Source organism: Amblyomma maculatum, chromosome 6 (genome assembly GCF_055883805.1).
Source record: "Amblyomma maculatum isolate TAMU_Amacu chromosome 6, ASM5588380v1, whole genome shotgun sequence".
NCBI lineage: Eukaryota > Metazoa > Arthropoda > Arachnida > Ixodida > Ixodidae > Amblyomma > Amblyomma maculatum.
Window position 1 is genome coordinate 67,328,047 of NC_139349.1, and position 16,736 is coordinate 67,344,782.

A 16,736-nucleotide genomic window follows, 5' to 3' on the forward strand; every position below is an offset into this window, starting at 1 on the left:
AATCTACCAGCGAATTAAGGCAAGAGGCAGAGGAATCATGACGTAATAACGAGATTTGTAGGTCGCGAATAATGCGTATCCCCAACATATGCACGCGCGATGCCTTGCATCATTCACTGCACGCGCACATCCGCACGGAAGTCAGCACGAAGAGCTACGACCTCATGCGGACGCGAATCAGAGCGAAACGGAAAACGTATAGAGAAAGCGCTGACATGAGGCAGAAAAGAGATCAATGCAATAATAATTCTTTTCAATTTGGTCCTTTAAAGCTCTATGAAACGCAATGAAAGAAAACGAACAGAAACATATGTTATCTCCTCCCACAAAACATACTCGGAAATATTTTATTACGTGAAGCGCATACTGATCGTTCGGCCGAAAAGATATCGCCATCACCAGTCCCGCCGTCGTCACACATATTGAGAAAAATGATTTCGGAGAAAATACGCATCCGATTTCGTATCAGAATTGCAGCGCAACGTACTTTGTGGAGTGTTCAATGTGGTGTCATATCATTTCTCTTCACACTAGGAATTAACCTTCAAGTTAAGTTAGAGGATAGTTTCTGATAAGGATTTAAACCGACAATACACGCACCATTGGCATGTCTAGGTGTCCACTGAGAAGTTAGATACTACCTCAACCTTTCCACAAAAATCAGCTTAAACAAAAAATTTAAAGTATGAAACATAAAAGGCGGTGTTAAAGGCTCTTCGTGTCTAGTCTTAAAGTAATGTTTGAATGTTCCCTACTTTTTTTTTACCCTGTTAAGGACATCGATCTGCATTGCACAGCGGGACCAAACTTTAACAAAACATTGTCATAAGTTTCAGAACTGTTAATGAGGGAAATATGACCGCCGTGTTTCGCACAGTTCGTGTAAGTGCCACCCTGGCTAGGAAAGTTTTCAAGTCTTGCAGAATATTCGGGAAATTTTTAAAGAACTAACTTTATTATACTTGCCATACTGTTAAGCCATTGCGGGCTGTTACAGAGCGGTAAAAAGACATTTCAAATGCGTTTACAAAACAGGCACTTCCAGCATGCGATGGCGCATAGGCCTGCATGAATCACCTCATCTCGAATTTCTGCGACCATCTATTGAATTAATTTGAGAGATTATGCTAATCCGACTTATCAATCCTCCTTAATTCACCGAATAGCTTATCTCAATCCCTAAACTTCTGGGTAACCTGACGATTACACTATAGCGATCGCGTATTCCACATTAATTCATCAAGTAATCCGTTTCTCGGAATTTCGAGGCTCTACCCTCTTTAAAAGGAGTAGGGTAACCCTTGGCCCCATTTTAAATTTAGCGCAATCGTGTGAATCCTTTTTCGATGTCCCGTTACATATATAAGGTCACCGCACTCTCGCGCAATCAGGGCACATCCTGAAACAGAACGCGTGGTTCCCCTCTCGGTGAAACATTAATGTTACTGAATTAGTAATATGTTGAACATGTTTAACGCCCAATATGTATATGGTTTATATGGCAGAAGACAGCGCGTATAGAGGGGCCACGAAGAAAACGACCCAACTAGCCCAACAGCAGACTGTTAATTATCATACATGATTCGGACGCTCTGTCCGGCAGCCTACGAAAAATTGATGTTCTTATCAGAGACAACGTTAGTAAAACTAAATTCCAAATTTTTTGGGCAGGTCTCAGTATTTCTAGCCTTTCCTATGGTATGAGGCTTTCATCAAAACTTTTTTTATTATCTTCTTATCAAGGTCAAAGCAAAAACTCTTACAAAAGCTTTCACTTCTGCAAAAGAAAAGCACCAGAATTTTTTCCTACTACCCTTCTTTTATTAATTAGGTAAGTGATTTAGATTTTTAACCAAAAAGTTCGTCGCCTTTCTATCGATTGCACAAAGGAGCACAGTACGAGTCATACCGTTTTCAACGTCCCCCAAATCGCAGCTCTGAACTTCTCTTCAAAGACATTTCGGCAGCTGGAAGGATATGAGACACTTTTCATCAAGGAAGGAGTGATTAAAATTGAGTTGAGAAACCCAATGTGTGCAAGCTGGTCCGATCATCCGATCTTTGATGTAGTCAATGCGGCATCCGTAAGTGGTCGAAGAATGGTTGTTTTTGCCGCGCATTCCGAAAGCGCGTTGCGTTCTCACGGAGATGAAACGAACTCTTATGGAAAGAGTATGGTGATCGTAAAGCATGCCGCCATAATAAAACCAACGTTGAGCGGTGAAGTGCTTCTGCATGGAAGGAACAGAAGAGAGAAGTCCTTTTAGCTAAGGGCACAGGCAGCTGGCACGTAGCAACCCTTCTCCTCCGAAACTCTCTTCGTCACAACAGAAGCTTCTAGTATAAATTACAAGGTGCAGTTAAGTGAGATACTGACATGAGACACTCGAAGGGACCACTCGCGACGGAAAGTCAATAAATACAAAAATATTGACGAACACTTCCGCAGACAATCAACGTGGGCTACCTGCAACTATTACAAAGCGCTAAAATCTAGATTAATGTGGTAAACTTGGCGTGTTGGTACATGTTGGTGCATATACGCTGCCATCTATTCGCTAAAAACTATCAGAATGTGATTTTATAATATAAAATAAAACTATAAATCCGGAGAGCGAAATCGAATGCCTTCACTTAGATATCTATTTTGGTGCGAATTACGTTTAAATGTGACTCGAAATTAACAAATTTTATGGATGGGAAAAGGGATCTGGTGTTTATTGGAGTGGAATGAATTCGTTTTCAACATCAATGCCACCATTTTTTGTAAGGTAAAAAATACATTGGAAAAGTATGTACTTACACTGGCACGCATGGACCACGAAGCAGTGAGAAGCTTTTTTCCTATTTTATGCTGCTGCAGATTCCCTACAAGAACGACGCTGAAACACAAGATACGTGGGAAAAGGAAAACTCCTCCATGGCAGACAGGAATGAACAGGGACGGCGGAAAGCCGTAGAGAGTGGCGCTTAAAATTGACGTTCGCCTAGCCATAAGCCTTGACTCCGCCTGCGCTATGTTAATGATGTTATTTTCCTTGCGCTTCGCTTGCCCTCTCTGTTTCTATTCATGGTGCAATCGTGCCGACGCCCGCGGAGGACTGCAGCTGCGGTTGTTGTCGCCGCCAAGTGGCGAGGTAGTCAGACTGGCAATTTGATTGCCGCTTAGTCGGCAGCAAAGTTGTCAGGAAAAGCTCGAACTCAAATACTGGCGACATTTGGACCATGCAGAGTTTGGCGGGCGCTAGATTATAACTCCAGCGCCTGCCGACTCGGCGAAGAATGGATTCTTTGGCGATACCCTTTCCCACTGGGAGGACGGTGCGTATACCTCACCAAAACCTCTCTTTGTTCTCGTTTTCGTAAAAAGGGCTGCTGGGACCAGCCTCGGTTCCGGCACCCTTTGCTGGAAGTGTTACACGTTGCATTTTCATTTAGTTTGCAAGGTAATTATTGTCGTCAAAGTAAACTGCATGTATCAGAATCTCAAACGATGCCGAGACGCATGCTGCTTCGAAAAAAATTCAGCTGCAGCTTGGAAGCCAGCTAGCGCCTCAGCGTACACAAATATAATTCGTCGTCTCTGACTATAAAAAAATTTGCAAGTTCGTAGCCAATGTAGATTTCGCTACAAATTATGTGTCAAAGGAACTGTACGCACACTGCAGCTGACATATAGCCAAATCGGTACGGAAAGAAACATCGGCGGTGATCGAACGCGCTGCCAGAGTTGTCCCTTACCGTGTGCGTCCTTACCCGATATGAGCCTTAAATTTTAGCTGAAGAATAAACCTAGATTTGCCTCTCCTAAGCTCGTAGGTACGAGCTTGAAAACCAATGTGCCTGCTGTGCGGAGAGACAAACAGCATGCTGCAAGCAAAACATAAGTTGTTCTTGTTATGTGTCGTCGTGTGCTGCCCTCTCCTGCCGGACGTTTTGAGCGCGATTTATGTTCTCCGTTTTTCCTCTGCAGATGGCGCTTAAAATCAAAGAAACAAAGGGACTAGCTAACAAACACACTGTTTCGTTTGATACAGTTTCGTCGATATTGTGCGTATATTAGCTTCGCGCTTGATAGTGTTACTGTATATGTATGTAGTGTATGTATTTTTATGTAACCAGCCAGGGTGCCCTTGGTAGGCGCCCGGCCGTTACGAAGGGAAGGCTACATCATCATCATCATCATCAGGCTTGTCACAGCGCTACATTTAAACACACATATGTGGCGCAACTGCTGGAGTTAAATAAGTGGTGATCATTGCTGAATAACACTTAATAATGACAACAAACGATGACAGCAATTACAATGGACAGTTTTGTGCGGAGATTAACACGGTACAGATTTGGGTGATGTAGTGGTGGTGCTCGTTTTCAAATCAGCAGCGTAAAAAACCACAAATCACTATGGGAAAAGCGGCATGCGTTCAGCACTGTATGAGCGTCGCTTCGCGATAATTTTGTGCTTCTTGCTTTTCTCAATGCTTTCCAATTCTATGAGGCACTTCACGCCATATGTCAGCAGTTTTTGTTTAGCCTTGGGCTTTCGCGATAACATGATAGCGCCGCTAACTATACGTGGTCTTAACTAGCAAGTACGGCACGATCAGCACGTGGGAAGGGCGGTCACTTTCTAAGCACCCTAAATAGAAAAGTTATGTAAACCAACGATGAGTTACCACAACCGTTAAGCAGAGTTTTTGGTGAGGTTTGTTTATTTTTTTAGTGTTGTCCCTGATTGCTGGTTCAATCGTCATTTTCTTGTTTACAACATCATTATGTTATCATTCTTGTATTATGAGTGCCAATTAACACGTGCTATGCACTTCTATGAACTGCATTTCAAGTGGACGCTTAACGACCTTGCGAGAAAGCAAGGCATATTTGTTTAGCGCTGAACAAATGACTTTTAATTCTGCATATTCCCATCTTTTTTATATATTTAGTAGCGTTGTTAAGCATTTTCGCTTTTGCTCCAGAAACTGAAAGGAAATGCAGCTCAGCTTTAGAAGCAATTCAATAGACGGTACATCGTGGCAAGAACGTCTAAATCGCGAAACAAAAGGCTTATTACTATGCGAGCACCCCTTACATTGAAATAAGTCAGCCAACTGCACTCCTACATTATGAAATTGCCGCCAACGAGGGAGCCTAGCTATTGCTCGCTTCCGATGCGCCACCTGACCGAGCTGGCGACGTCTATGCTACTTATGCTATAAAACAAATAATATGCAGGCGACGAGGCAATCTTTATAGAGAAAGTAATCCTATCTTTCTTTGGCGCTAAGCCCTCATGCACAGTCACACCGATCCTTCACTTTTATTAAATTTCTGTGACCGTGCGCTCCCCTGCGTCACTGACATGCCAACACGTTTTCTCGTTCTGTTCGTGATATTTACGGTCATTGGTTTATGCGCGCTGGTTCTGCAGGTGGCCGAGTTGCCCGGACACCACGGCGGCAATAGTGACGAGGGATCGGATCCCGAGGCCGTAAGTCAGTCTTCGCGGCTTCTTCAGGAAACTTTGGGCTATTTCCTTTTTTCCTTCAATTTTATAAGCGGTGTATGCAGAGAGGGTATTGTGTGATGCGCTATAACTGCTAAGTTACCCAATATCTCCACCAACTTTTACTGAACCAGACTGAATTTGTTATTTTCGGATGTTTTTAGGTATTAGTTGTATGGAAAAAAAAGTATACTTAAGTGCTGTAAATATGCGGCAGCATTACGTGCTGTATGCTGCTGCGTTCTGTTGCGTGTTTATTTTTTAATCGCGCTACACGAGCCTTGACTCGATTTCACATGGCTTTTGCGTAGTTTAGCGTTGGTTTTGCATTTTCGTTGTAGCCTAAAGTTAAATTATTGATGACAAATAACTAATTAAGAGGTATTAATTAAAACCTACAGTTAGTACGTATAGTGCAGCCATACTTAATATAAGTTATCCAACTATATATGGCTTAACGACATAGCTTAAAGTTCAAGCAAAAATCGCAGATAACTAACGACACGCCACGGTGTTTCAGTGCTTAAGTACCTGGATTCGAGCCCGACCGCGTCAGCCGCGTTTAGATGGAGGCAAAGCGAAAAATTCCGTGTGCTGTGCGATGTCAGTGCACGTTAAAAAACACAAGGTGGCGGAAATTTCCGGATCCCTTCACTGCGGCGTCTCTCGTAGCCTGAGTCGATTCGTTCGCATCTCTTGCACTCAGCTTCGGTTTCGCTTTGAAAAGGCGTTGGAGTTCTTCACGTTGCAGGGCTTAAAAAAAAAAAAATAAAGGAGCCTTTCTTCATTTCAAAAACTGATATGGCATCATCTTGTTCACTGCTTCGAAGTACCCATTGGTACAAACGCCCAACTGTTTTATTAGAAAGAAAATTAACTTTAGTTGATTAGTGTAGATTTTTTTTTTCTTTTTTTTTTTTTTTGGGGGGGGGGGGGGGCTATTGTTTACAGTTACTTAGTCCCAGAAGCATCGTTTACAGTTCCCCGTACGCGGCAGTTGCATTTGTGTGGCTGAAAGACTGGGATCTGCTAGCGCGTTAAGTCAGTTCAGTTTTCTGCTGTTGTGCCGACCGCTCTGAAATGAATGAAGGCCAGCTTCTTTCATCCTGGTTGCTGTGCTGCGACAACTTAGTGAACAATGCGAAAGTCCACATGGAACAGATTTGTTTTCTTATGATACTTCTGTACTCTTTTCCAGCCGTAGAAGTGCAGCTTACGTTAGCTAAAATTATACCATCCTTTTGACAAGCTTATAGATTAAATAGATGCGAACACTATTTGCGTTAACTTGGATGTTTCTCTGGGCGAAGTGAGCGCTCAGTGACTGCCGGTGAACAACCGAATGGGCCACATTTATTTACCTCGAATGGTACGGTGTACGTGCGGTAGGCACGCTCATTTGTCTTGCCTGTCAATAGGCGGCGTGGCTAAAACCTCATTTCAGGAGCGCTAAACTCGATATTGGCGCGGAAGATAGCATTACCGACAGACGTGTCTCTGCCGAGTTGCTGCAAAATTCAACAGTGTCGGTACTATAGACATTTACTTCTTGGGCTGAATGTAATAAATTGTGATGAGTCGGCTGGCGACTGCTATGGCATGAATTAAACGGGGAAAATAATGCTGAGAATCTGTAAATTCCTATAGAGAAAGCGCTGAAAACCATCGCCATATGTAAGAATTTTAATCGAACGAGTATATATACAGATGTCCTCTTCACGGGCTCGTTTCCCAAATTTTTTTCGTCTTGGTGTGCTATCTGTTCCCGGCATTTCTGCCCTTGCCAGAACGGTGTGAAAACAAAAGGTTCTAACGAGGAAATAATTACTAGCATCCACCCAAGCTCAGCCATAAGGCTACAAAGGAAATCTACGTAGCTTTTTCAGCAACTTCGTAGTTAACGAAACATTCATTATGGTCCGGAGTTCGAATATCCGGGAGCACCACCTGTTCTGGGCAGCCACTCTACGAACTGAGCTAGACAAGAAAGTTAGCAGATGGCAGAGCGAGACGCCAATTGGTCAATACTTCGACGTGGGAACGGTGTTTGCCCGGTCTTTTCAGGGGAATCCCCGAAGGTGGAGTAGCTTGGTAATAAGGGAGTGATTACTCATTAGCGTGGACACTGGCACAGCCGTGCAGCTTTTTTTTTTTTCTTTAACTGCATGAACCTTCTCTAGAAAGCAGTCTAGCGTTTTGTTTTGTTTTGTTTTTTTAGTCATATGGTCGCGCTTGGATGTACACTAATAAGTTATCATTGCCTTCATACAAATTTAGTCATCCGCCTAGGGGTATTCCCCTAAACATTAAACCGAAAAAAAAAGGGTTATTCCCCACTACTTGTTGATGCTGGAATCATATTCTATCTGCCTAATCTACACGAAAAAGAAAAACAAGACTTTCTTGGACTGACGCATCGGCGCATTCCAGTAACCGGAAAGCACCACTTGAAAAAACTTTTCTCACGCTAGTGCCATGAGTTGTACATCTTGGACAGAAAGGATGACTTTTTTTCTTATTCTTTGTCTTGACACCGTTCCCGAAAGTTGAATTTCTAATGCTGCCACGGCTGTTTATAAGCTTTCTTTTGTTGTCGCAGTACAAAATGCATCAATTCAGTTTTCTTTTTTTTTTTTTTTGCTATCTCTTATTCATGCATGATGTCTAAAACTTCAGACATCGAAAGGCGAGTGTCTCCCTAATACGGAGGCGCGAACATACTTTGGTTTGGTTTGGTTTGGTTTGGTTTGTGGGGTTTAACGTCCCAAAGCGACTCAGGCTATGAAAGACGCCGTAGTGGAGGACTCTGGGAATTTCGACCACCTGGGGTTCTTTAACGTGCACTGACATCGCACAGCACACGGACGCCACTCCGTTTCGCCGAACATACTTTGTCCTCCTGATTGATTTAAATGTCTAAAACGCTTTCGCAGCCCTCGGGAAAGCCGCTACAGCTGACAGTGCGCTCGCTGATGAATCGAGAGACCCGCGTGGAGGCCTTCGATAGCGACACCGTGCTGGACCTCAAGCTGCTTCTCCAGGACGTCTTGCTGTTTCCTGTCCATCAGCAGTTGCTTGTCTTCCGGTACCGGGCGCTAGAGGACGGCGACACTCTCGCACAGTCCGGCCTTACGGACGGCTGTGAAGTAGTCCTCATCGTGCGCATGCGCGGTGGCGACCCCACACCCGTCGTAGTAGACGTAAGTGCTTTTCTCCAAGCAGCACAGGATTCTGGGTCAATTTTAATTGTGAGGCAACTGTAGTATTAATATAATATATTATTATGCACATGTTAATGAAAATTTTCTAGACATGTTTGTGAGCTCGCAGCGAGTATAGTTAAAGCTGCCATAAAAAACCCAGTGGGCCGTGTTTTTAAAAATGGTTTGGAGTTGAGTGTAGAAAACCGCGAGATACTATTTTAACGACATATTGATCGAAATGATTTAGGGATCCGGTGCATAAGAAAATTTTGCTTCTGAAGTTCGGCCGGCGCTTACAAAAGATGACTCAGAGTCTAGCATAGAAAACCGATGGGGTACGCAGCTCTTAAACTTTTAATCACAAAATGTTTCAATGCCCGGAATTCCACCCTCCAGTCACTTGGCAACTCTAAGACTTCGAGAGATGGGAGGCTACGGTGTCAGGCTCTGACTCGGCCGTTCAAAAGCGGCTGGCGGACGGGGTTTCGGGAGTCGCTGGAAAGCACCAACACGTAGCCAAGAGCCGACCCGTCATTAGGATGCACTAATTTTAAGCCTGCCAATACCACATAAAGTTTTTCATCACCATTTCCACTTATGCGCTCCTTTGGCGGTTGAGTCGCGTTGCCGATGTTGTCGATGTAATTACTGAACGAAAGTCTTCTACCTCGAGAGTAACGAGGCAAAAAGAGTTTTTCGGAAGAAGAGAAAGGAGAGCCGCGACCCCTGCGCCGCTCTCTCGTGGTTCTTCTTTCTCTTCTGAGAAATTTTCGGCCTCATTACGAAAATAAACAGTGTTTTGTAACTACACACGTATACATGCAAGCACCTCTCAAATTATTTGCCTTAACCCTTTGACTGTCGAATATTCCGAAAAAAAAATTCACCTCCAGTGTCAATTTTTTTTTAAACGCTGTGCGTTTAACCTAGTACCCGTACGGCAAAAACACCGCGGGACGGAATGCGGCTGCAGTACCCGTACGACAAGAACAGTCAAAGGGTACGTTCCAAACATACTTAAGTAGCTGTGCTCAAATTTCTCGGGAGTACCGTAATCATCCTTAAAATTGATTTAAGGTTACTAGCAGAAAACTGAAAACCTGTCGAAGGGAACATGCCGATATATAAATTGTTATCGTGTTGTTGAACAGTGTGTGAAAAAATTACGTTCAAAAACTATTTCACAGAAAACGTCTCAACTTCCTGGATGTGGTTTCCGCCAGAATTATTTCATTACGTTAGTAATAAAGCCCAGGCAAAATATCAAAATATCTAGCTTTCTCTGGTTGGCCTTCTTCTGGAAGCCAGTCAGTGAAGCTAGGTGCCGTGTCTATAAACCATAAATTCGACCGGCTATACTGTACCAGCTGCGTCTTGCATCTTGGGAGCAGCTACGAGGCTTTAGTCTCACTAATACTGGCCACTCGTCGCTCACTTGGTCTCGAAATGTCTTGCCAATAAACTGAAAACGTTTTCCACGAACACTGAAATAAAAAAAAACGTGGAACAGTAAGGGAATTATAGCTGCTCCATGCTACATATAAAGGTTTGTCTCGAGGAACAGTCCTTGTGTTATGCTGCGTTTTCAGCGTAGGTATTCGACAGTGATATTTCGTGGTATACTGTAAAATGTCATTTCCTGCTGTTTTCTTTGCTGCATACCGGCTACGCTAACTATTGTGATATATGTCTCATTGAAAATACAGCCGCCCGTCGGAAATAATGGAATATGACAATGCGAAGAAATGAGTATAACATTTAAAGCTCAAAGAGGCTGTCCTGCATAGTTGTGTGTATGTGCATACATCCGCAGTAACGGTGTCCATTTTATCAAAGTCGCCCATTTCATCCTCTGCTACATGCAGGAGACGGAGCCCATACAGCTGTCCATCAGAATTCGTCGCGGCAAATGTGTGGTCGTGGAAACCTGCCTCGGGGCGACCGTGGGCAGCGTCAAACAGAGCGTCGAGAAATTCACCGAGCTGCCGGCGGCACGGCAGATCCTCACGTTCTGCGGCAACGACATGAACGACGAGAAGACATTGGCACACTACGAACTCCGCGATCGCTGTTGTGTGTATTTCTACTTGAACAACTCTGAAGACACTTCTTCGCCACCGACAGCGGAAAACATTGTGCCTCGCGGGGAAATGCCACCGACAGTGGAAAACAGCGTGCCTCACGAGGAAGGGCCCGCTGACTTTCTGATGGGGCTTCTTTCGCGACTGTCGAATCTCTTCTTTTGAGCTTGGTTTTTATTCCCTCCGTGGGTAGCCAACTATCACGCTCATGACAGGCCGGGTCGTGCTTACCGCGAGTTTATGTATTTTTCCGCCGCATGCTTTGCGCTATTTGCATGGCAAGCGGAGATGATGCATGAAAAACGTGGCAGTGAGCTTCATTGCTTGTTGCTCTATACATCAATGAAGCATTTTTCAGGATCGCGCGACAACTACGAAGAGTAATAAAACAATCAACGCTCGTGACATCAAAAACTGGCCCAAATTTACTGGTTCACCGCCAGCGTCATGTTCTATATATAGTTACACACCCACCTCAGGCCATTTTTTTTTTAGCAATCTGTCTGTAACTGGCGTTTAATCTTCTAACCACGTTTTTAACCTAAAGCTCTTAAGCCAGCATGATGTGTTTTTTACGTCTCTCACTAAATGTGCGAACGGGGCACATAAAAGGCCCATTTCTATAAGGATCCATTTTTTGTTGACAAAGACGGGGTATACGCATGGATGCCCTCTCTCATTGGACGCGCCCAAATCACGCGGGCAATACGTGTGTTGGGACTCCGTCGTGTGCTGAGTTGAGCGGGTAGACACGAACAATTTCTGGTCGCTGATATCCTCGATGTTAGTCAAGTTGGCCCAAAGAAATTTGCCTTACGGAGGTTAGTGATGGAATACCGATTGTTGGTACGCATTTTACTATTTTATGAAAAAACTTTCACAGCGCACCTCTTCGGCGCCCGCTCCTGGGATCCTGAAAGGCCCGCCCTTTAACGAGTGCCACACTTAAAGGTGAATTATAAAGAAGTATAGACACGTGATTTTTGGGTTCGTATTCTATGGTTTGTAATGATGCGTAAGACATTACATTACATGGATCACCACGTGGTAAAGCCTACGGCAGCTGAATAATTTATAATCAAATTTCTTTTCTCGCCTGTTTCGATTACGGTTTCAACAGTCGAGCGATGTTCTTCTGTGGCTCGAATTGACTAAAATTGTAGGTGCCACCTAAGGTTTGATGCGATAGTTTGGCGACTGGCAGTTTGTCATTGAGAAACTGGCAGAGAGTTTGGCGAAGTGTTAAATGTCTTTAGTTGGCTTGATATTTTTGGCAAACGAAATTTACAGCATCTGTGTCACTTCTCGGTGACACAATCAAGGGCATGATGTTGGAGGTAGATATGTCGTTGGTTTGAATCTCTATCAAAAACTAGCCTCCAACTTTACTAACATATGGATGCTAAATGGGAAACGAAATGGGATGACGTCACTCTGCTGCACAACGAACGGTTGCGTCACAGCTTTAACAATAAATCATTAGCGTGTTTTTCCGACACGTTTGGAGCGATGCCAGATTTTCCAGGTTACGGCATCGCCTTTTCGAAGGAACGAGCTCCCTACGCTACGCGTAAAACATGGGGAGGGGAGAGGGGAGTACTTAGAGGGCCCATGAAAAGCTGTTTACTGAAACTATAAAACGCACACCAACAATCTGTATTCCATCATGTGTCTCCGTAATACAAATATTTAATCTAGCTACACTAACACTGAAGATGTCGGCGATCAAAAATGATGCTTCTCTTGCCTCTCAAGCCAGCACACGGCGGCGCGCAAGACAAAAGTAAGCAAAGAAGAGGTGTACTCTGGCACCCCACAACAGCCTGTCTTACTCGCGTCACTTGCACGCGCTCCATCGGACCATAAAGACCAGCTGACTTCAACGGGAAGGCGGCGGCTACGAACGCGAGGTGCGGTGTCGTCCTAATCGGTGGGGATTGTCTGCCAGGAGCATTTTTTTTTAATATTTTCGTGCCTCGATTGAACCCCAAGGAGGCCTAAAAATTAAAAGATTTTATAGTCAACCAGAACGAGTCCTGCGTTCTAGCTCCCTTCTCTCCCAGCCTCGCACTCGCAGTCCCAGTCGTCATCTTTGGCGTCTTCTGTGAGGCAATATTATTTGTAAATTATGGAATTCACATAAAGCCAAATACTAACAAAGACCGTCTCTATGGATTTCTAGTATTAGAGTATTGCCATAAGCATGGTTCCAAAGTCCCCTTTAAACCTCGCCTTTAATGACAATATAGCGTTCATGCACTACTCAATTACGTGAAAGACCACCTGACTCAAATATATATACACCAAGCCGTACGAATCGACGCGCCAACGTGGCACGTGGGTATATAGCGCTGAAAGGTCCTGGAAGGCTGAGTCCGGTCTCATCCTACCACCTTAAAGGGGAAGCCCGAGTTGGCAGCGCCTGGCAGGTCGTGTGATCTTAGGACATCACACCAGCTGACTACCTGTCACTTCAGGACCAAGTCGCCTGCAAAGAGCCATGCCAATGACTTTTGCCTCAACGCCAGCGCCCACGCCGACGACGGATCTTCTGGAGAACGAAGCCTTTAAAGCTATCGCGTCGAAATCGCCAACAGCTTGTGCCTCAACGACGTGTGAAGTACGGCATGCACGAATTCATTGTTAACACCACGTCTCACTTAGGCCATCGAAGCCAGAGGAAATATTGATTTTCACATTCGATCCTTATATGGGCAGCATCGATGATTGTAGACACGGGGGCATCAGTTACGCCTTCTTTTACGCATTTTTTGATTGCGAAAGCAATACAAATCGCACTTTCAAGCATACACCTTCCCCACGTGACGCTTCGACGTCACACCCCACGTGACACACGGGCTGGCAGGAGCTGCCAACTTGGATCTCTCGTTTCACATGGGACGGTTGTGTCAGAATCAGCATGCTAGGACCCTGGCATTCACGTTGCCACTATGGGCCACTAAGGCACGTTCATACGGCTTGGTTAAATCTTGTAATTTTTTTTCCATCTCCATTATAATTAAAGTAGAGCACACAGTTCCCAAATTTCCCATCCTAAAATTGCAGTCAAGAAACCGGATATAGCACGGCTGTTAGATGCACTTTGCGTCAAAAAAAGTGCATCAGACACTGGTGTCAAACCTCGTATTGGTGCCCCTTAATTATGCGAACCCCGATTCGCTAAGCAATATGGCTCTTCTAGCGGCTTTTGATTTAGCTTTTGCTGCGCTTAAGCCTTCCTTCTCGTTCAGTGGGAAGGGCATTCGTCACAATATCAGTTTGTGTCGATCAGCCGTGGCAACATATATAATACAGCCGATAACGCTGTTTTCCTCTCGAACCGACGCTCTGCCTATACCCTCTATCGTAAACGCATTGTTATCAGTAGCGAGAAACTCCGATGAACGACCGCCCACAATTAAGTGGCTCAGCGCAGCACCACTGCATTTGACGAAGGAAGTCACCCGAACGCAAAAGCTCGCGTCCTTTGAATCACGCAGGAGTTAAGGAGCGCTACATCACTCCAGCCATTGCTGTCGACGTGAAGAAGCATGAATTCTGCGGCGATAACGGGTTCAACAGGGACGAATGTGCGTACTGTTCACTTACCCTCTGTTTGCTTTGGCTCCGGCTAAGTGTGGCAGACTGGCGTTGCAAGCTCATTTACCAACTCTGTGCAGGGAGCGTTGCACGTTGGGCCGAATTTACTAAGCATTTTTAATTATTAAAATGACCGGCACACCTCAGCCGTAAATAGCAATATTGATAGAAGTTCGATCTCATTATGTATTAAAAAATCCCCGGTGGCTTCTGTCTTACCAACACATTGTTCGGTCAGAAACACTTTTGCCCCTTTGGCGCAGAAAAAAAAATGGTGATCAACAGTCTGTGAGCCTATTGGGCCCTTTGGCATTCTCTGCGAGCAAAATAAAGACAAAGTGCCCGATATTTCCCTATTCACGTCCGCAGCAAGCATTTTGACGTTTGGAAATCTGGCACCTCTAGGGAAAGCGAACAGGATGCATACGACTGTACATATATAGAAATTAGGGCCCATTGCTTCAAACGATTTTTTCTTTGCTCGCTCAGTGTGGGTGTTGGTCATGAAATAAAATTCAGTCTTTTTTGTGACCAGACGTGGGCAGTAAATGCATTGCGAAAATGAATGTGAGTACCCTAAGAAGGATCATAGATCGTATTTTAACCGCACTCAGGTCTTGGAGACTCCGTCGTTAGCCACATATCTTTTCACAGCTATTAATGGCGCGAGAAAGCTCGGCTACATTTTGGTTTTGTGGCAACCCGGTGTCAGAACCGACTTTCAAAGAAGACATGCCAGCCAGTGCTCAATTATGTTGTGAACTCTTCCAAAATTTTTCGAAAAACTGGGCTCGCACCACAAAGCTTATTGAGCGGCTGAGTTCCGTAGCCGTTGGTACCGTTGCCGATGTAACCGAGCGAAAGAGTCACGAGCTCTTAGCTCGTGAGAAAAATAAAATGCTTCGTAACTGCACACACACAACGTACATACATACATACATACATACATACATACATACATACATACATACATACATACATACATACATACATACATACATACATACATACATACATACATACATACATACATACATACATACATACATACATACATACATACATACATACATACATACATACATACATACATACATACATACATACATACATACATACATACATACATACATACATACATACATACATACATACATACATACATACATACATAATCAAATATGGTGAGGCAACCAAAAGGAAAGAGAATAACATACATAAAAGCATCTCTCAAAATTTTTACCTCTATATATCGTAAAAACACTAAATTCGCCGCACTCATTTCGCATTAGGAAGCATAGTAATCTCCGTTAGAATGTTTTGTTGCATCTTTTAACAGTTACGGTTTTAAATACGCATGATTGCTTGCGTTTACAACTATTCGCAAATGATAGCGACTATTGTAATACTTATTCAATTCATATTCCAGTTGATATTCAGCTACACTATTCATATTCGACTCGGTTTGGAAATAGATTGTTTTCAATTTACATGGCTGAGTTAAATTCGACTATAGGCGAGGTCCACGATAGCCGACAAGTTTAGCATAAAGCGGCGAAATTACTGAAAGGAAGCGCCCCAAACAATGCCATCGGCAAAGGCGAAACACCGACCTCTGGCAATCCTTGGCTATTCCCCCGTCATGGGTATGTGCCATTTTGACAGAGTACATCATCATCATCACAAGAGAATCCCCCCCCCCTCCCCCCACTCTTATGCCATTGACATAACCGGTCTTCAGTGCCCAGAAGAAAGGAAAGAAAGTCCCATGCGTAGGGAGATCTAGACACAGGCTGTTGTCCCCCCTTTTTGAAGGATGAGCAGAGTTGAGAACTGACGCCATTGGCCGGAGAGCTTCCATTGAGGGGCATTCGTCGCTGCATTCTTCACTTGTAATAGCTTGTTTTGTCCTTGTTTAGCTTTGTTTCTCAAGGTTTAGGTTTATCGCTTAATTACAAATTACTCAATTTCTCCCTCTATAATCTCGTATGTACTCGTTGGCTACCGCGTTATGTGAAAGACTACAAGATGAATATATTTTAACGCACCTCTTTAACAAAGCGCACGAAAGTGCTTTCTATGAAAGCGTGCCTGATTCGGAATTCACTGAGGTCCTCACGTTTGACTCCCACCTCACTCCTATCTCACAGGAGCTGCCGAGCTCCTGCAAACTCGGTCATGTCATGAGTCTTCGTGACGTCACAAAAGCCGCCCACCAATCGGTGCCCCTCAAAGTCACTATACCGTCCAGAGGCGAGCTCGTGCTGATCCCAGGCTTCAGCCGGACATAATCACGGCTCCAAATTTCCCATATAAAAAGGGAATGCATTTGCACTCAAATGATCGTTT

The 16,736-nt window shown here is 44.2% G+C and overlaps 1 protein-coding gene across 1 annotated transcript; it reads left to right on the top strand.

Annotated features, from left to right (window-relative positions):
- Positions 1–3,074: 3,074 nt before the first annotated feature.
- Positions 3,075–11,074, top strand: LOC146185935 (uncharacterized). Its single transcript, XM_084605604.1, has 4 exons — positions 3,075–3,321; positions 5,429–5,488; positions 8,437–8,703; positions 10,572–11,074. The coding sequence occupies exons 1-4, from the start codon at positions 3,283–3,285 to the stop codon at positions 10,950–10,952; spliced, it is 747 nt and encodes a 248-aa protein (XP_084461730.1). The 5' UTR covers positions 3,075–3,282; the 3' UTR covers positions 10,953–11,074.
- Positions 11,075–16,736: the final 5,662 nt, after the last annotated feature.